The 20,557-nt window shown below is 42.6% G+C and overlaps 1 protein-coding gene across 4 annotated transcripts in view; it reads left to right on the forward strand.

Annotated features, from left to right (window-relative positions):
- The window catches only part of kcnh7 (potassium channel, voltage gated eag related subfamily H, member 7), a 66,519-nt gene that overhangs the window by 21,451 nt on the left and 24,511 nt on the right, over positions 1 to 20,557 (forward strand). For 2 of the 4 annotated variants that reach the window (XM_020644938.3, XM_065951930.1), the window contains exons 3-8: positions 1,411 to 1,566; positions 7,417 to 7,896; positions 9,314 to 9,334; positions 11,448 to 11,471; positions 12,192 to 12,406; positions 16,957 to 17,382. In XM_020644938.3, coding sequence (XP_020500594.2) covers positions 1,411 to 1,566; positions 7,417 to 7,896; positions 9,314 to 9,334; positions 11,448 to 11,471; positions 12,192 to 12,406; positions 16,957 to 17,382 — 1,322 coding nt within the window. The remainder of the gene's footprint in view (positions 1 to 1,410; positions 1,567 to 7,416; positions 7,897 to 9,313; positions 9,335 to 11,447; positions 11,472 to 12,191; positions 12,407 to 16,956; positions 17,383 to 20,557) is intronic. The other 2 variants (XM_029279541.2, XM_029279542.2) reach the window with 2 other exon arrangements.

Consider the following 20,557-nt stretch of genomic DNA (forward strand, 5'->3'; position numbering starts at 1 on the left):
GCAGAAGAAGCTCCTTTAGCATGTTGTCATGAAAGGCAGGCGATGCATTACACTGCTCCCCCTCTCTATTCCCTCTGACCAATATTAATGGCTCCATCCACACCCAGTGACACTGATGTACTATTAGGGGCAGGTTACTGCTTTGCCCAGCAGAATAAGGCCTCCCCGATACATAAATCAAACCCCAGTCTGATGAAGTGGTGGCTTTGTAACGCTTCTTCATGATAAGGTTTTAGAGTCTTACGATACAATATGAGGGCCGACTAGAGGACTGGAATTGTGCTCTTATTTTTGATTGTGTAATCCTGTATACGGGTATGTGCAAGTACTTGTAAGTATTTGTAAGTGGAGTTGAGCTATGTGCGGCGTGTCTGTGTCTCCATGTTCCCCCCAGAAAAGAAGTGCTGTGGGCCGAATGCCTGCTGGGCGAGCTATAAATAGCCTCCTGGTGACAGCAGGACTTAGCGCCTAATGTGAGCTAGAGCATCTTCCAGAGATGTCCATGTTCATTATTTAAAACTTAATCTACATTTCATGTTCGACACCAGTATTCCTCGGCATAGCTCCTCTACGTCTGATCCAGCCAACGCTTGCAAGCAGAGCTGCCTTCTTTTCTGTGTATTCAATTTGACTCTTAAGACAAGACGTTTGGAATAATCATCTCTGTTAACTTCTCGTGTGCTGTTTGATTCATTAGGAACATTTAGATATGAGGCATTAGCAGCGAGCAGGGTTGCATTGAATTTACCTCCCACTGTGCAGCCGGCGGCAACAATTCAGGTTCAAGAACTGAGACAAATTGATTTTTTCCACAAGAGAAATAGGAATTGAAAGACAATTCTTGTTGCTGTATTTTGTGGAAAAGCCTACAAAGCACAAATTGGGAGATGGTGGTGAATTGTCCTGTCACGTCGTGCAGGGTTATACAGTATGGAAGTCATAGGATAAGACATGGAGGTGAATGGATGTTGTACTGGGTTTGACTGTACCGATCTGTGCAGTCCCACCACCTGAATTTATGAAATCATTGGGCTCCAGAGGCTCTGCTCTCAGTGGACCTCTTGACCTTCTCACTCTCATTTCTCTGCCCGGCCTCTTCACACACACTGCTTTATCTGGACTAAGATGTTTGAAAGTCAAAGAGTGTTAATGGAAAGCCCCAGGGTCAAACTGTACTCTATCTAAAAAAACTCCTTTACTCAACTCTCTGAAGTTTTACCATTTTGTTTTGCACAGAAAGTAATGAAGTTATGAATTTCAAATGAGACAAGCTTGCTTGTGAGATTGATGGGGCCTGTAATTTCAGGGTTCTTTAAGTGATTGCAGTGGGCCGTGTATCTTACCCATCAAACATTGAACATAAAAGTTTATTACAATCACCTAAACTTGTTTTAATTTCCTGTCGCTTAGGTTCAAACTTCCTGTGCGCCACCCATGTCATCCCTGTGAAGAACGAGGAAGGTGTGGTCATGATGTTCATCCTCAACTTTGATTACGTCCTGGACGAAGGCAGCAGCGACTCACTGGAGAGACTCAACCACACCTCGCCATCAAAAGCTGTCCAACGTGAGTACTCCAAAAAAGATTGAGGAGGGAACAGGGCAGCACATATACATGGAGTTTCTTGGATATTTTCTTTCCCCAATCCTTTCCCCATTAGTGTCTTTTAAATACAGCTATTAAAAGGTGCAATTTTGCTGCTCTCTAAAGAACTGAAGGTACTCTGTAAAATGCAAAATGAAGCTGTCGCAGGATGAGATAGCAGGATTGTGATGTGGTAATAACGTAACAGCCTGCTCTGACCTTTTGCTTGTAACCTTTTCCTACATCAAGATAAACGTTTGCTTTAAACCACTCCCCCACTGTGTCCAAAGAACTGAACCTGAATGTTGCATTAATGCTACACTCCCTGCTTGATACTATTAAGGATGTGTTTGTCTACTTTATTGCTTTAAACCCAGACATAGACTTGCAGCGATATCCAGCTTGCTAATACAAATCTGAGTAGGGCTGCCCAATAAACTGCATATGTATTGTCATTGGAATATCAACACTGGCAATAAACATTGCAAAAGACCTTCACTGTAATCGGTGGCAATTTGGTGGCACTAACTAGTGAAATCTCAAATGAGCACTCACCTGAGCTTTGTGAAGAATGTGAAGATGAAGAGTATCTTAGCGTTTACTTCCCAAACAGCAGCATTGTTGACCCAGCCTCGTCGAAAACACATCGAACTTTTGCAGGCTTTCATCCTGGTGGTTGTGTTAAGGAAAGATTCTCCACTAAATATATGTGAACATCCCCGTAGTGAAGTTTTGGCAAGAAAAGTTCTGTTTTTAAGATTGTATTAGTGTCACAGATGCTGTGCAAGGGTCGCAAGTGCCCAAACGTTGGCGTTAAACTTATTATCTCTGGTCATCTGGCGTTGTCAGGTGATGTAAACATTATCAAGCCTGCAGCTCCATAGAGTGTTTGATAAGGCCACCACTTTCCCAAGCTCTTTCTGCCCTCCAGGCCTCTGCGCCAGTCACGTGACTGAAAGCTATGAATGCAATCGTATCATCAATGAAATATTGGACCATGTTAATGCACTAAAGCTCGCAGCATTGTGGTGCAGGAAATCCCAACAAGACATCTCCTCTGGCATGTTGACACCATCGTTTAGCTGACACTGATATGTTAGGCTGCCATCATTTTAAAGGTCTGGCCCAATTATAGCTCGTAGCCTGCCGGGATGGCCTGATGAACTACTGGAGCAGCACTGGAGAGCACTCTGCTTCCCCGAGCTGTCGGTGTAATAGCGTATAATGCCATTCCCCTGCGGTGCTCCCCAACACGCTCCTGATGCCTCCTCCCTCTTCTTTCTGTCTGTGACATATAAAGCAGAAGCATGGAGGAGCAGAGGTCACCTCTACATGACTTTAATTGGATGAGGCCCCTAACAGGCTGCTTGGCCTCATGGGGGACTGTGGTGAAAAGAGCGGGGATGTTGAGTGTAGACGAGGGTGTCGTCTGCGTATGTGTTTACGTGTCATTGTTTGGGCCTTCATCCGTCAGTCTCCTGTGGGAGCTAATTGCTCAGCTTGAACTCAAAGGCAGTTCCTGATTGTTAGGCCTCTATGAGTCAAAGTCTACTCTTGTCTATCTGGATATCTAAGTGGGCGCCACTGGTCCAGATTTGTTTACAAGGTTGATTTTCGCTGCTGCACACGTCTCTCTCCCTATCTCTCTCTCTCTCTCTCTCTCTCTCTCTCTCTCTCTCCCCCCTCCCTCTCTCTGCCCACAACCTCTGTAATCGTACTGATGATTTCTGTAGAGAGTTGGCACTTCTTGGCTTCATTTCAACCCAGCCCTCCCTCATCTAACTCTAGAGACCTAGTGTTGCACTTTTTTACTTTTAGATGAAAAGAGGACACAAATGATGAATAACTCTACATATTTAGAAGAACATCACAGATGAACAAAATGTTACAGATGTAAATTTTGCTCAGTGAAACTCCCTTGTGTTACAATTCTGAGGCACATTTCTGCAGTATGGGCAGCATGGTGCAAGGTGATGATCCATGTGTTGCATTATGTAGACTCCTTCTGGGGGAATGAGCAGCCACGCATTAAGTGCTGCTTATCGATTGCCTTCGCTGCTCAGCGAGAACCCATCCATTCTGCGGCCATCTTTGATTGTCCCATTTCGCTTTGACGCGGCTGAGCAAGGCCACTTCCCCAGATCCATAAATTATACAAAAACTGAAAAAAAAACAAGAAGGTTGAATTTTTATGTGGAGGATACAAGCCCAGTCCAACACTTTAAATAGGATAGCAGTCTGAGAACATCTGACTGATTTCAGAGGAACGCGGGACTATGCATTGGCATTCATGTCTGATAGTAGAGGTGTTATGTGTAATGTTTCCTTCCTTTTCCACATTTACTGTTCCATGTGAATCAGACAGCTTGACAAAATAGAAACACCTTCTTCGACTGCTCAGAGCATCAGTTTCATAATAGCCCTTAGCCATGACAACCTCACATGACCTGAACTTAAAAGAAACCAGAAGGTGAAGGTGGTCATGCACCTGACCATGTCCCGCCCTGCCTACCAGCTCTGCAGCGCAGGGTGCTACCCTCAGGGCAGGTGTGCAGCTGCTGGTCTCTCGCTCTCTCTCTCTCTCTCTCTGTTCTCACAGGAGCAACCTGCTCCTTCATTCTCTCCTGGAGCAGAAGACTATGAAGTGAGGATTTTCTATTTGTATTACATTCTTCTACAGTGGTTGGCCTTAAACTTGTTCAGAAATATGCTCTCTTTCAAATGTTGTATACCAATACCAATACCAAATGACCAGTGCAACATAGAAAAGGAGCCTACACCAAGAATTCACTGAGTTAAATGTAACTGTAAATCACTTCTCAAGGTGTGCTAGCTTCACATACTGTTTGGTAATCTACTCAACTTATTTCCCTTGATGTTGGTGATGTTTTGTGGGCTCTAGTTTTGCTTTGTTTTCAGCTGTGTAGCTGCTACATTTAATCAATGGGAAATTTTTCTTGATCATTGAAATAAAAAACTAGCTTTGAACAAATCAATATTTGCAAAGTATCAATCAAATATAAACCTTAAAATTATTTTGTTTAAAATGACTCCTAGCAGTTTAAAGCAGTTCAGGATTGCATTGAATATAATATAAATATTGAATGTAACAAGAAAACTTTTTTTTTTTATTCTACGCTGCAAAATAACATGTAAATAAATGTCAGGTACCGTGCAGTTCTCCAAAGAGCGAGCTGCTCAATGGATCTGAAGCAGAACCTGAGATTGTTCCTTTTAATTTAAAGGACGTACAATTAGTTTTGTTGAGAAGATCTATGTGGGACTAGAAGATAAGAGAAAGAAAGCCAAACTCAGGTGCATACAGGAGCAGCATTTCTCCCTTTTGTCACCTGAAGAAAAAATAACAACAAGGGTTGTTTTCCAGGTGATCTCTCAGTCTGAAATGTGTGTTCAGGTGTTTTTATATTCCATTAGGAGGGACCTGAAAATATAACTACACAATCAACAGCCTGAGATACACACAATGTTTTCACTATTCCTTACCCCCCACTGACACATTACGCTGACTAGTTAATTGGAAGAAAGTGACAAAATATTGAATAAACTATTAACAGTAAGTCAGGCTCCTTGCAATCAAGCTTGAATTTGCTCTGTTTATAAATGAGTGTGGGGACACAGCAGAATGATCTGTGTTATTCTGGAGAGCAACAAAGTAATAGGCACACAGGGAGCCCAGGTAAACACTCCTTAAGGTAAAAGCACGCTGTATGCAAATCAGTTTGAGCTTTTGATTTTCATTCAACACCAGCAGAAGCAATAAAGCAAAACAGAAAAAAGGACACAAAGCCGGTTTTACCCAAGGGTAACCCTTTTTTTTTCTATGGCTACTTCGCCTCTGACATCTGAATCATGCTCACGTTACAGGAAGACTTTTCATTCCCCAACATGGAGATCCGACAGGCGAATTAATATTCAATGCAAATATTACTATCTGGTATCATGGCAACAAGGGCCACAGTGTGTCCGTTGGTTTTGTTGAGTTTTTGCAGGCAAAGGAGAGGGAGAGTGAGTGAGTACATGCGCACACACACACACACACACGCACAAGTACACTCCACAAACAGAGTAACAGCACTCAAAGGGCAATATATTCCTGCAAGGTTCAGCCCTTACCATATTAAAACTAACAGTAGCTACACACAATGTTCTCAGCATGATTACAAGGTAATTATAAGATTTGTGGCGAATATATTTTTACCCTCCAGGCTCGGTAATGACAAACAGCTCACAGCTTGTGAATGGCAGCCATTCATTTGTTTATTTGCAAAGGTGTGATTTTAACAGTAGAGGTAAGTGTTGTAAAAATGTGAATCCAAGAGCTGCATAATCAATTGTAAAAACCTCTGCTGTAATATTGCAGTGTTGTGATTGCAAAAGGGAGCAATCTTCCATTGGAGGGGAACGTGTTTGCAGCCACTCTAAACAGGATTTTGCAGCATTGTGCAGACTCTTCGGCATATAAATTGGCTTTGCTGGTGTTGGAGCAGCTGCAGACTGATGAATCAGAAGGTGTTTTTGATCTGCAGCCTTATTTGCCTCACAGCACTCATCTCAGACGAAGAAGAACTTTGTTTACGATTCTCGTCCAGAAACAAAAAAACGCCCAATCCAACTCCATTTCATCCTCATCAAGAGGACTTGTTTAGTCATACCGGCTCTAGACGGCGCTCAGAATCACAGATGAAATGCAAATGTTTTTTTTCTGGCTTCATTAGCATCTGGCTGGAGACTTAATTTAAACACACTACACTGACCCAAGCAAACATGGAGCATTGTGTCTAAAATTAGTTTTCCTTCCCCCCTCCTCGCTCTCAGTCTCACCTCAGTAGAAGGAGCACTACTAAGGAATATCAAGGTGCATGCTGCTCCCAGCTGAGCCTCAAACATTAATTCTATTCTCTATTTCACCACCTATTGTGCCTCTGATTACGTCGCCAGCTGTTCTGCTCTTTGGAGATACTGGAGTCAGACAGACTATGTCACATAAAATGCTTAAGAAAATGCACTAAGGAGATTTAATGATGATGTGATCAGGTTTGCATGAAGGCAATTGGTTATCACTCCGCCTCATGGCAGCGAGACCATATTGATATGTACGGCATATGTTCAGGCGACTAAATGATTCACAACATGCAGTCCACGCTTTGCAGTCCATATGTGACTGTCTCTGCCTTGACATGTTTGCAGATATTGTTAGAATCAACCAAATGGGTCTATTTCTGAAGGGTAAACTCCATACAGTCTTTTCCTTCTTATCTTGCTTCAAAAAAAATCACTTCATATTATGTTTACTATCACCTCCCGAATAAGCTATCAGTCACTCTCAGCCACTTAAAATCCTGCGCGTGATCGGTTACCAGCTCCTTATCAAACTATAATATTTCAGCATTCGTCTTCCCCCCATGAATAATTGAAGGAAACTGCAGATTGAGCCAGCGCCTGAGGTAGATGGGGCATTTGTTTTGATCTGCCAGGGTCTTTTCAAGAAAGCTGTGCTGGCAAGCTTCATAGTGATATTGGCAAAAAAGTATGATGTATCAGCAGGGATGATTAAGACTGCAAGCAAGTTGTGCTGCATACACACCATGAAAACACAGCACAAGGACGAGGGGGGTATGTCGATCCCTCTGGCTCATTAAAAAGCAACATACACTCTGAGTTGTGTGAGCAGTCAAATAATGTCAGACCTATGACTTTTCATGATAATTGAGTGACTTAGCGGCCAGTCACCAAGGAAATGATGGCTATATGTGGTACCAATTGTTAGTAAGCACTCCAGCTTTTATACATCTCGATGTTCCTCTCATTCAGGCAAAGGGAGATTCTTTCGCTTCCGTTTCCCGGCCTTACCTCTCCTGGGCATCAACAAGCAGTCCCTTCCCCAAGAAGACCCTGACGCCGTCATGGTGGACTCACCTCGCCACAGCGACGGATCGGTGGCTACGCGCGACTACCAGCTTCCCAACACCCGCGAGAGTTGCAGTCCCTCCTACGCCAACGACACCCGCGCCCTCATCGCCCCCAGCCATTGCTCCACCCCTGTGTCCGGGCCTTTGGACCACTCGTCGCCCAAGGGCCCCTGGGACAGGACGTACCCGGAGCAGGCTACCGCACCGACCTCACAGCAGAGCCAAGAGGACACGCTCATCGCAGCACCGTCAATCCCAGGACTCACTCCAACAGCCTCCAGAGAGAGCGTGTGCAGCATTCGCAGGGCGTCCTCCGTACATGACATAGAAGGATTTGGGTCCAACTCAAAGATGGCGTTCAGGGACAGACACGCCAGTGAAGGTAGGAATCTCTTGCTCTGCTATTTGACCCCCTTTTTGTGTAAGTTTCCCATCCAGCCTTTGGTGAAAATATACAAGAAGTAACCAAACAAGAAGTAACCAAACAATTGAGATCAACCAGCAGTAAAGCTGAACCACAGTTATTCATATGCATGCATTGATTTGCTTTATCTGCTTTAGTTGAGGTTGTAGCCTTAGCAGCTAGCAGTCCAATCGATAATCATTGCCTCTCTTGTACAACTTCAACTTTAAACCCTTTGCCAGAGCTAATTGCTGTCATGTTGACACTGTGTACTGACAGTAAGTAAGTGTCAAACTATCACGTCTACATTCAGTATGAATGCAGTAACAGCAGCCTTTTTTTTTTTGCATTTGATTACACCTCCTAGAAATCTCCTCCATGTTTAATTTGAACCTGGTTTTCCATTCCCTTAAGGTGCAAAAGAAAGCAGTTTTACATCTTTGAACTTCCCGATTTGCATGTGACAAGACTTAAACCTCTGATAATATTTAATCTGCTTAGTCAAACAGGTATACTTGATGGGAAAAAGGCTGAATAAGACAGCTTGTACTGATTTTTATGACCATCTTACACCATATGATAGAGATAAATGCAGCCACCACATCTCCATATAAACTCACAGGATTTTATTTGAGCATTGCTAAGTTGTCTCCAATAGTTAAACTGCTTCGTTTGGTCGATCATTTGCTGGTCTTATATGCAGCGTATGAAAACTTGAGGCCTCCAGGGTAAAGCACACATTGAAGTAATAAAACATAACTTTTCAACAACAGAGAATGAGTTGGATACATTTTCTAAAAGTGTGAATTGGATCTTTATATACAGTAGACATGACCGAAAGGTGACAACCGCTTTGAAAAGCAATAGCTCCCAGGTGTTGTCAGTATTAAAGAGTCAGATGTTGCCAAATTGTTTACATGACAGGCTTGAGAGGGGATGTATTACTGGTGACAAACACCCACTATAATTTGTCTGTATATTAATTACAAAAGCCCTGCGGCCCCGAAATAGAAGATGCAGAATGTGGTGTGCCTGTCTCTTAATCAGCATTACATTGAGTCACCATCTGTACTGTGAGCTATCGATCTTTCTTTGAGTCTACATCACTCATTAGCCTATTGGCCCCTCATTTGGTGGAGGGTAGCAGTGGCCCGGACTGGCCCGGTTTCCTCCTGGCCAATCAATCTACCCCCATCTTATCTGGAGTCCTTATTCAAATGGCTCCCAGTGGCTGACACTGTAATATGTCTACTTCACGGTAATGAATTGTTCACAGGGGCAGTAGCAAGGCTTTTTTGCCAGCCCCTATTTGTCATCATAGAAAACCAGAAATTATTCTCTCACCTACACTCCTGCTTCTTCTTTCTTCTCCAATGCCGTGTTGCTGCCATCACAGACAATGGTCGCAATATCAAAGGTAACAAACAGCATTGTGCAGCTCGAGCTGTTTGACTTCTATTGAATTCTCCATGTTTACTGCACAAAGCCTGCTTGTTGCATGAGTTTTCCACATGACTGAGGTTTATGTTGAATGCAAATGCCTTGGTGGGTGACTTGACAGCGTGTTTGTAAGGGGTCTCCAAACACTGGCACAACACTAAATGACTCAGGGAACATGACCCACAGATGCAGAGCCAGTTGCCCAGGGGAAGACCTGGTTAAAAAAAAAAAATAACACTGACCTCTGCACGCGCATGCATGAAGCAACACATCACATCTCTTTCCCGCTTTAGTTCATTGAAGAAAATCAATGACGCTTTACAAGATGATACCTCCCACTGTCTGTAACCTCTCTTCTCTTCTGTGCAACTTCTTATTCCTTGTTGCCGTGTCTTAGTGAATGAAAAGAAACCCGACTTTGTTTCCATTTGAATCTTTACTCTCCCTTGTGTCCCTTTCTCACACTGATTTCAAGTACAATGAAGCCGTAGCAGTGCTTATGCTGCATGCCTTTCACACGATCTCACTTTAACAGAATAGACTTCATGCATTAATGTTGAGCTGTTTTAAGTGTGAAAGTCCCAACATTGAACTGAATGCTTTTGGTGTTTGGTAACACAAGGATTAGGGATGGGTATCTTTGAGGTTATTGATACAAATATTGATTCTAATACTCCCTATACTCCCTGTTGTTCTTGTTCTTATACTACTCTACAAGAATGCCTATGAAAACAGACATGACACAAAAAGATGACTTAAGTGCTTCAAACCAAAGCTTACTCCGTGCAGACTTCAAAGTGAAGTCAGTTGAACCAATGCACTTTTGTTTTTAGCGGCATCATCATAGTGAGAAGTGCAGGTGAGACTATCTATAACAGGCTGTAAGCTTCTTAAACGGAGTCCAAAAATAACCATAAACCACAAACATACTGTGATGAAGGATAGCAGGCTGATTGCAACAGAAGGCAGTTTGATGCTAGAAGGTGTCGGAGCAGCCAGTCCAGTTAGGGAGCTGCGTCGGTGCTCTCTGCTCCTGTGGAGACTGTCAGTAAAGTCAGCTAAACCCCTGAAGAGTGGTGCGGTTGTAATATTGGGTTAAAACCTGCTTTGATGCCGTCCACTGCGCTCCACTCCACTCTGCGCTGTCAGCAGCCTGGCCTCAGAGACACTGTGGTTTGAGCATGACATACACTTAAAATAGGCAGGAGGAGATGTTTAATGTGGAGATGAACTGGGGGAAATAGCTTCTGTGAGGACTAAGTTGCAATAGCTGTGAAACCAGGGACAGGCCTCCTCCTCCTCCATTTAAAGCAGCCTTGATGAGCGCACCAATACTTCACGTTGGGTAAAAAAAATAGTAACCCATGATGAAATGTTGAAGTTTGCAGTATAATGACTAGTTAGCAAACTCAACAAGGTGACACAACGTCACATTAGGATGTGTTCAAGGTCAGGGCAGTAAAATAGGCAAAGGTAAATAAAACATCACCATGATGTGTTCAAATGTAACATCAACAAAAAGAGAATCGAGGCCTTGGTGAAAACACTTGAATAAATACATTTGTCTGGAGGAGGGGCCCATTTGTTTTCCCAGCATTGAAAGTAGATATACCAGTTTTGTAAAAGATGTATTGTTGTCTCATCATTCCACCAAACATTAGACAAGTATCAATTGTGGTATAAATAAAGACTCAGACCGTTAAAGAAGTCTGGATAGTGGTATTGATATCAATGGACATTAACAGTCCCAGTCCACAGCAGTTCAGTAACTGAACAATACAGATGGTGGCACCATTGTCATTAATAAAGTTAAAGTAGTACATTGTCCCTGCTACAGTCAGGTAAGTTTGAAGTCAGGTACCTGAACCAATAACTTACCAGTCCTCGATGCCCATCCCTAATTACTATCACAGTATTGGTAGTTTTAAGTTCACTTGCAAAGCTGCCAAGATGCTCTTTATCCTGCTTAAATGTGATTTTATAACTGATGTCATTTGCACCCATATCTGCTGAGCCTACAAAACAATCCGCCCTTCCATATCCCCACTTTCCCCTTTACCTCCTGTCTCTTCTCTCTCCTGGTTTGCTAGTGTCTCGCTCCTGGATGGCTGGGGGTATGGCTTCAGCTTTTCCCTTTTTTCGGTTATTTTTTTGTGACTGCAAAGATGTCTCCTTACTGTGGCATGCATTGAAGCTGTGCATGCAATCTTTCATCCTCAGCTGTCTGTTTCTCTGTCCTTGACTCTCAATCACTGTACTGTATTTTGTGAAAAGGGGGAAAAAATGGAACCCGGGCTGAACCAGCAATTCTCTCTTTTTCACTTTTTATCACCCACATGTCAGCGTGTCACAGTGCTGTCACATATTGTTGCAGTGTTGAATGCTTTCACACAAAGACAGGGAGATAATTCGCGAGAGTCACTTTATATTATTCTAGAGAAGAGTGCGTGGTGTGACGAGGGAACATTTTGTAAATTCAACACACTGGTCACATCCATCAGAGGGAGATGGTTTGAGTAAGTGTGTGAAGTTGCATTCTTTGATGTGCAATGAATCATTCTTTTCTTTCACCTACAGTGTTCTTCATTATCATTTAATGAGTGACTTTGAAAGACCTTTTCACCTTAGACAAGTCCATCAGACGTTGTAGAGTATCCGTTGTATTCTGTGTGTTGTGTTGTTGTTCTCACTCCAAAGTAACGGTCACTCCATGCTCACTACCCATGTCACAACAATCACAAATGATCGGTTCTCCAATGTCCACAAATCACCCCAGCAACCGCAGAAGAAAAAGGCTCAACTCAATATTGACAACATCCTCCTGTTGCTTTCAGGTCCGCTCAGTCAGATCAAATCCAGCCTGCTGGGCTCCACCTCCGACTCCAACCTCAACAGGTACAGCACCATCAACAAGATCCCCCTCATCACGCTCAACTTCTCCGAGGTCAACAACGAGAAGAAGTGCCCTTCCCCTCCGTCCTCCGAGAAAACCATCATCGCACCCAAAGTCAAGGACCGCACGCACAACGTCACAGACAAGGTCACCCAGGTAAGATGCTAACCCAAGCGAATACTCCATGATCAATTAAAATACTTCTGAAAAATCGTATTCATTGTGAAGAAACTATATCATTATTTGGAGTTTAAGTCGGGGATATTCATTTGGTCTCTCCATTACCAAGTTGGCTCCAGGAAGCTTTATTGTTGCTGAGGGAGGAGAAAATAAAACTTATAATTATTTCTCTAAATGAGTCTCTAAATGAGGCATGTGAAGAAATTAGTTTTGGAATTAGCCTCTATGATTTTGTTAATTATTCCAAGGACATCATCATTTTTCTACTATAGTGCTGCTTTTTTTCAGCCGTGGCTTCTTGTTGATTGACTGATGATCAAACTGCTTCAGTCGGGGTCTGTCCAGGTCAACCACATTTTGGATTTGGTTGCATTAGGTCTGTGTCCGAGTTGGGCCTGGCCTGGCTTTTTTTCAAAGATGAATGAATGCATGTCAGGTTCTGAGTTATGGGTAAAACATTTTGGTACACACACATGCTCTGCAGTAACAATGTGTCCAAGTAATTATTTGAATCCCATTGTTTGTATTTCAAACAAATTGCTCCCTTCTTGCTCTTGTGTTTTTTATGGTTGTTTTCAGGATTTACAGAGGAGGATGTTGTTTAGTGTGCAGGCTGGATGGATGATATATATTCCCATAAAAAGCGACAGATTTACCCTTTCTCGTTAAATGTACGACGTGTGAATCCCTTTTCTCCCATTTCAATAAACGGACATAGTGTGACAGAGGGTATTCCTTTGGTGTTGTGCTAAAAGTATCATGCAAACATCTTTTATTCATTTCTTTATCTTGATCGTTCGGGGTACTTTGCTGCTGCACGACATTGAAAAGGCAGACGATTAAAAACAGGAGCTGTCACATTAACATTATCAATAATTCACCGCACAAAGTGTGTTTGGACCGAGGTCACGCAAACTAGAGTGGAGTGGCATCGTAATCCAATAATAATGCGTATCATAATATAATTTACAACCATCTCAAATCACTCTGAACACAGACTGAGCAGCTGATGAAGTCAGCAGATTGCTTCTACAAACCCCCTCCCTCCTCCACCTGCTCCTCCACCACCACCACCACCTGCCTTCTGTGAGCCCCGGGGATGATTAATTGAAACTCTAGGGGTCTGATACGTAAAACGGCCGAGGTGTCTATCACTTGTGGCGGATAATCAGGGATACTCTTACCCTTGCCAGACAGCATCTACAGCTCGGGCCAAAATTCTAGAGTTACTGACAGGGTTAGAGGTCGTTCTCACCTTTCCCACCACGCCTGAGCGGCAGCACGGACAAGACCAGAACTGTAAATTAATGCATTCCCAGAGGTAGGACGAAGCTGCCCAGAAACACTGATAAGGTCTCGGTTTTGCATTATACTCCATTAATGGTGTAACAGATAGAGGGTGAGGAAATTGACCCCCGTTCACTCTCAAAGGCAACTTCAGCCTCAGACCGGAGCTGACCACACTGACCTCTGCTTCCACCGTTGAAGTGTTTCAGCAGCACCGAGAGCAGGCTTGTTAGTGGGGCTTTAATGGACCTGAAAAACAACTGCTGTGAAACTTCTACTTTGTTGTTCGGTGGTGACTGTACACAGAAACAAGCCTGTAAATTGGAACATTACTTCAAAGATACAACCGTATAACTGTCATCTCGGCTTTGATTCTGGTTGGGGACATTATGCACGTGTCACTGTCTCTCTCCCTCTTTCTCTCGCTCTCTTTCCGCGTAATAAATCTGTCGTTTTTTCACATCAGTTGCCAAAGACACATTAAACTGCTTTATTCCAGTCGCTTGTTCTTTGAACTGTGTTGTGTAGGATGACGTTATGGACATTTCTGTTGATTCTGGTGGCTTGGTGTTTTGGAGTGGAGGAGGTTTATGTTGTCACACTGAAATGTCTGGTTACAAGAAAAAGCTTTCCACTGTTGTGTTTGTTTTCCACTGTTGTTGTCATGTTTTGACTTCAACTCTGTGTGAAATGTAGTATGAAGTTGTGTTTTTATAAATGAAAACAAATTGTAACTGTGTACTTCTTCTGTTTTTGAATCAGAGCTGTGGTTTGGATTGGATGGGAAAATGCTCATTGAAGTATTTATTCTCAGTGAACTGCAGATACATTTTACTGGGGTTTTCTACGGTTAATATGTCGTTAACAATGTTTTCTTCTACTTCCTCGTGTTCACTATTACAGCTCAGCTGATGCATGTTTCCCTGGATACACTGGAAGCTGCACTCGTTTCTCTTTAACCCCTCTCCCCTGGTAGTCCTTCTGCAACACAGCAGATTGTCATTTCTGTGTTTTGTTTGCTGCAAGCTGTGAAGCATTAACTTTATCAATAAGCCATGGGAGGGGATCATGCCGTTTCCCAATTTCCACAGTTTAAATCTGTAAACAGTTCTCCAGACACCTGACTGTGAGGAACACAATGCGGCAGCAGATGTCTTGAGATGGACTCCGGACTCCTGTTAGTTGATCAGAAGCTGCGATCAAGGCGTCTGAACAGACCCGCTCTCTCCTGGCCTTGGCTCCCTAACAGCCAGCACAGCCAGATGGAGGGTTCAGCGAGAAGGCTGGTCAGCTAAGACAGAAATCCACATGCTGTTTATCACGTTTCAAACCTCTCAGCTTTCCCTTCTTATTTTTAAACTTCTTGGGTTATGTGAAGTTTCATGTGGAATCAGACCAGTGCTCCATGGCTCATTTTTAATGATGGGCGCCACGTGATCGGTCACAGAAACATGAAACAACACTCTGCTCCTATAAATTATACCCTGAATGTGCGCAGCAAAATGAACCGGAGAAGGGGAGAAAGCAAATGCTCATTTGCATACCATTTGAAGCCTAGCCAAACCCACCAAGAGCCTTCCATTATCCCACAAGAGAGCGTTCATTTGCACCAAGTGCACATAGCTACAGTAGGTAGGTTAAATAATTAAGATGGGATCTTTTATTTAGACACAGATTGGCTGCAACACATTAATCCAGAGCAGTTATTGTGCCAACCAAACGACGCCTACCAGGCTTCCCAGCAGGCCGAGGGGGTAATGTATCCATGCATGCTGAGCGCTGCTGACAAAGGGCAGAGTTACCATCTTGTTTGTAACGGCAAAACATAAAATGCACAAGAGCAGAGCAGCGTTAAAACACATTGAGAAAGCCTGGGCAGTTTTTTTTACTACCCCAAACAGTCTTATGTATGATCCTTTATTTCCCTTTTATCACAGAAATCAATGTACAAACATGTAACTCGAAGCAAAACAAGCATTCGAAACATCCGCTTTTAATGAAGGGGCAGCCTGATGAATAATAGAACACATTCCCCTTTGTCTGTCCTTCGGTATCTTATCGATTCCGAAGGTTAGCCCGTATCAGAGGGTAAAAGCTTTTGACCCTCGCTATCGCACAGGAGGTTCTTATAACCAATTTCATTATTAACACTTCAGTGTTTTCTCGTGCGATACATGATCTTTCTGTGTCCCAGTGCTCTCCTCTTGCTTACAGAGGTTATAAAAGGTGGCTAAAATAGTCATTTCTTGTCTATTCTCGGTCATTGTCTTCCTGCCCTTGTATCTAATGTACATTATGTCTTTCTTCTATTGCGTTTCCTCTGTAGAGCTACAATAATCAGCAGTGAGAGCCATAGCCTGCCTATTGAAGTGTCAGATACTTGGATGAATAGATGAATCCTCTCCCTTCACCTATAATTACCTGCAAGTCATCAAGACTCTTATCGCAAATGGGCCGTGACGCTGCTGTAATATTGATGTTAAAAGCTATGGGAGTATGTATGGTAACTGCAATAACAGAGATAATGATGGAGACGTCCCGGCTCACTGGAAAAGGTTTCACCTCCGTCCTCTGTGAAAAATACTGATAGGATTTTATGCATGCCGTTGTATAGGGAGCTGTTTTCTGAAGACCTCTTAGTGGTTTCACCTGAAGTATTTCTGATTTCTTGTCTGTTTTAAAGCTTTGCACCACTTCACTGAAAATCTTAAGGAAGCAGTGCTCCAAAGTAGCTCACTCCTGTACGGATTATATGGAGAAAAACGTATGCAGAGTCACAAATGTTAATTATTCAAGAAAAAACAGTTTTTCACCCTTCACGAAACAAATGAATGATTTATTCGAGGGAGTGGGAATTATGTGCCTCAAGTATACTCCTCATGCAAGATTTTCTTTTTGTAAAGATATTATGTTAAACTGTATGAGTACTGCACAGTTTATATGTAAGACATGTACAGTCTTGGTACTGAAGTTCAGTTCCTAAAGCCAAATTCATCACATGTCAGCAAACACAACCTTTACTTGACCTAATCTTCAGTCATATGTCATCATGCAATTTCACATACTAGCATGCACAACATTGTAAAGGCAGAGGAATGCTTATTCATGTCAGCTTACTTGACGCAAACACTATAAACTTGCAATTCTTTCACGAGCAGAGCAGATCGCACTCTAGTACGATGAGTATTCTATAAAATGTGTTTGAAATAAAAAGCTGTATTTGCTCTCCTCTGCTTCAGGTTCTTTCTCTGGGTGCAGATGTGTTGCCCGAGTACAAACTCCAAACTCCACGTATGGACAAGTGGACCATCCTTCACTACAGCCCTTTCAAGGCCGTGTGGGACTGGCTGATCCTGCTGCTGGTCATCTACACGGCCATTTTCACGCCTTACTCGGCTGCCTTCCTCCTCAACGACATCGAGGAGCAGAGGAGGCGGGAGTGCGGCTACTCCTGCTCGCCGCTCAATGTGGTGGACTTGATCGTGGACATCATGTTTATTGTGGACATCCTTATAAACTTTAGGACCACATACGTCAACATCAACGAGGAAGTGGTCAGCCACCCGGCCAAGATCGCCATCCACTACTTCAAAGGCTGGTTCCTCATAGACATGGTGGCTGCCATCCCATTTGACCTGCTCATCTTCGGCTCAGGATCAGATGAAGTGAGTATCTTATTCTTCACATCTAAATTAACTTGAAATACCTTCATGAGTAAACTCAGTTTTCACTTTTTAGGCAAAACGCCACCTTCACAATACATCCACCGTTCAGTCAATTCAGTTAGACGTGACTGTTTTACAGCCAGACTAATTCCTGTCCATCTTGGAATGAATCTGTTGCCTGCTTAATCTTCGTATTGCGACATTAAAATGATGATGGATGATTAAAACTGTGGAGCTGCAGAGGACAGTTTGGCCAGCCTCATTAAAAAGCAGATGACACAGCCGTTTAAACAGTTACCCAACATTTTGGTTGGAGCCACAAGGGGAGGACTGGCAGGAATGGAAGACCCTGAGGGAGCTTTTAGTGCAGAGAGACGTTTGAATTGATCAACAGTTTGTCAGAACTGTGTATCTGAATCCAATCTCTCTGATTTGCAGTAAAAACAAGCACATATTTAATTTGGATGTGCTCATAAGCACACGGGTTTCTGCGGTTATATTTTAAGCAGCAGGGTGCTTGTTGTTGTGACATAAAATGCGGCCACAGCTCCAGCAGTCATATTTCCAAGCTTTTCTCGCCAACACTTGGACCGCTAAACCAATCTGACGCTCGGCTGTCACATCTGCCTCCCTCCACTTTCTCCTCATCAGAGACAGACTGGAAGGCCCCTGGCAACCCGAATCAGTTAAAAAGGTCTCAGCCTCCCAAACCACTCTGTCTGTGAGAAACTACTTTGTTCATGTATGTGTAAGCGAGATGGCTGAGAAAGTTATCTAATACTCGGAGAGAGCAGGGACAGCAAAGGAAGCAACTCTCTGCACAAGCTTCCTTAAATGTATTCTGCTATATACTCATCCCACTAAAGCAAAACTATAGCATCTACTAGAATGTGTTTACTGCTTTGAAAACTCAAATCAGAAACAGCCTTCCATAAGTCTGAGACATTAGCTATTGGGTTTGAATCGGTTGTTATTAAATCATGATCACTTAATGGCAGAAATGAAATGGCAGCTATTTAATTTTTTGATGCCCATCATTAGCACTAATATGGGCTGTTGTACTAAACAAGATAAATCAGTCATTTGTAATTTAATTGGTTTATCAACATCCTCATTTTTTACACAGTTGATCATTCTTCCTGACGTAAATGTACAATTTGATAGTCTTTCCCATCGTTGCTGTGCTCGAGTTTTGTTTGAAAATAATTAAAGGCACGTTTTATATTAAAGTCTGTCCCAAATAAATACATGGTGATTTCATAGACATTAAGTTATATGCTATTTTGCGATCACAGGGCTTCTGACTTGGACTAATCCAATATACTGATTAGTGCCTCTCTATGGTGATTGTCACATGTGCTGTTGTTGTGGGCGGAGCCAGGGAGAAGTCAATCAAAGTGTTATTGGCCAGGTCCTGCCATGAGAAGTTCTTGAACGCAAAATAACTCATTTGGACACATATTTTCTTGTAGTCTTTAACGTTTAATTTAGTGCTTCATGAGACTTTCAACTTTGATATCTTTTTTATTTAAGACCAAATAACTTTAAAATAAGGAAGGCCACGTTTTCACACCCATAGACACACACACACACACACACACACACACACACACACAGAAGCTCCCAGATTGTTTTGAGTGTTGAGGTCGAGGCCCAGATGTCGATCCGTTTGGTATGCAGAGTCATTATTTACCATTAGGTTGGTGCTCCTGTGAGGGACTCCATGGCTGCAGGCTGGCAGTGAGTGACAGGCGGAGAAAACCGAGCAGACAGCTGAGCGACAACACGGCACAATGTATGTCCTCGTCATACAGCTCGGTGACTGGTGCACTGACAGAATGTGTGTTCTTGTTACAGCTTGTTGTCCAAAGCACACAGTGACAGGATGACAACAAAAAAAAGTTGTATTTTTAGCTTCTTCCAATCATGAGCGGGATCTGAAAATAACATCCACGTACAGTTTTAGCTCTCGTCTTGAAGAAGTGTTATTTTAGCTCCTCGTGCAGAGACAGGGACTATTTTTAGAACTCAACTCGTGCACCTTTGTTGCCTGGAAACCATCTCTGACAATATGTGAAGTTTTTTTTTTTTTTGCAAATTTCATTAGAAACATGGCAGATTGAAATCTTCTGTGATTCTCAGTCAGTGAAGGATTGCAGCTCTGCAGGCTTTTATATGAAAAAGAAATGATGCGGTGCTGAATTTACCTACAGGAGTCATCAGTCTCATCCATCATTTTCATATGCACGTCCTGTTGTTATGAAATGAGATTATTTGCCTATCATGTGCCCTCTCTCTTGTACATACTGTTATGGTTATTGAAAATTATGGAGGCTGAGATTTGCTCAATACCACAATTCAAATCAGATTTCCCCAGTCAGGGTTGAGAATGATTGATGCACCTAAACAAGTACAACAAATAGCTTTGAAGTAAGCTCAGATAAAGCTAAAATGTGTTGATGCTTCAGTGATTTGACTTTATTATCAGTCATTTCATTTTGGGTTTGTCGTGCTAAATCTCTTTCCCTCACTTATACATAAACATAAAAAATCTAAGGAGTTGGGCTTGTATTTGTTGTCAATAAAGCAGATCCTGAAAGTTGATCACATTGTGGCTTATTACTCATTTGATTGCATATTGATTTTTCTCTCAAATATTAAATGAGCTTTCAGAGCTAAAAGTAAATGACATGCACTGATGCCTTTTTCTCTGCTCTTTTATTGCTTGAAATTAGCTTGTTTTTGTTGAATTCAGCTTCTTTTTCTGTCCCGATTAGTAAAATGCTGCATTGTTTTTGCAGTCTATACAGGAGCGTACTCCATACTCCATATTCTTCTGCAAAAAAAAAAAAACCCTGCTGCAGCGGCTTTGCTAAACAAAGAAGAAAGAGGAGGCAGGTACGTTGTAACAAGCGGCCCCCTCAGTCTCACTTTTGCCCTGCTGTACTGCACACAGTCAGAACAGACAGACTTGTTTTTAAACTCTCTGTACTCTGAAAATCATGCAGTTGTGCGCAGTGTGTTTGTTTATTAGAGGAATCAGCAGAAACAATATTTTTGGCTTGTTCTGTGACCTGTGCAGCTCTGTTGTCAGGAGGGAAGTTAAGTAAGAGTACAGGGCAACAGTTCCATGTTAACAAAGGAATACATGAATATGTTTGAAGATGTGCTTCAT

This window comes from Labrus bergylta, chromosome 24 (genome assembly GCF_963930695.1).
Source record: "Labrus bergylta chromosome 24, fLabBer1.1, whole genome shotgun sequence".
Lineage (NCBI taxonomy): Eukaryota > Metazoa > Chordata > Actinopteri > Labriformes > Labridae > Labrus > Labrus bergylta.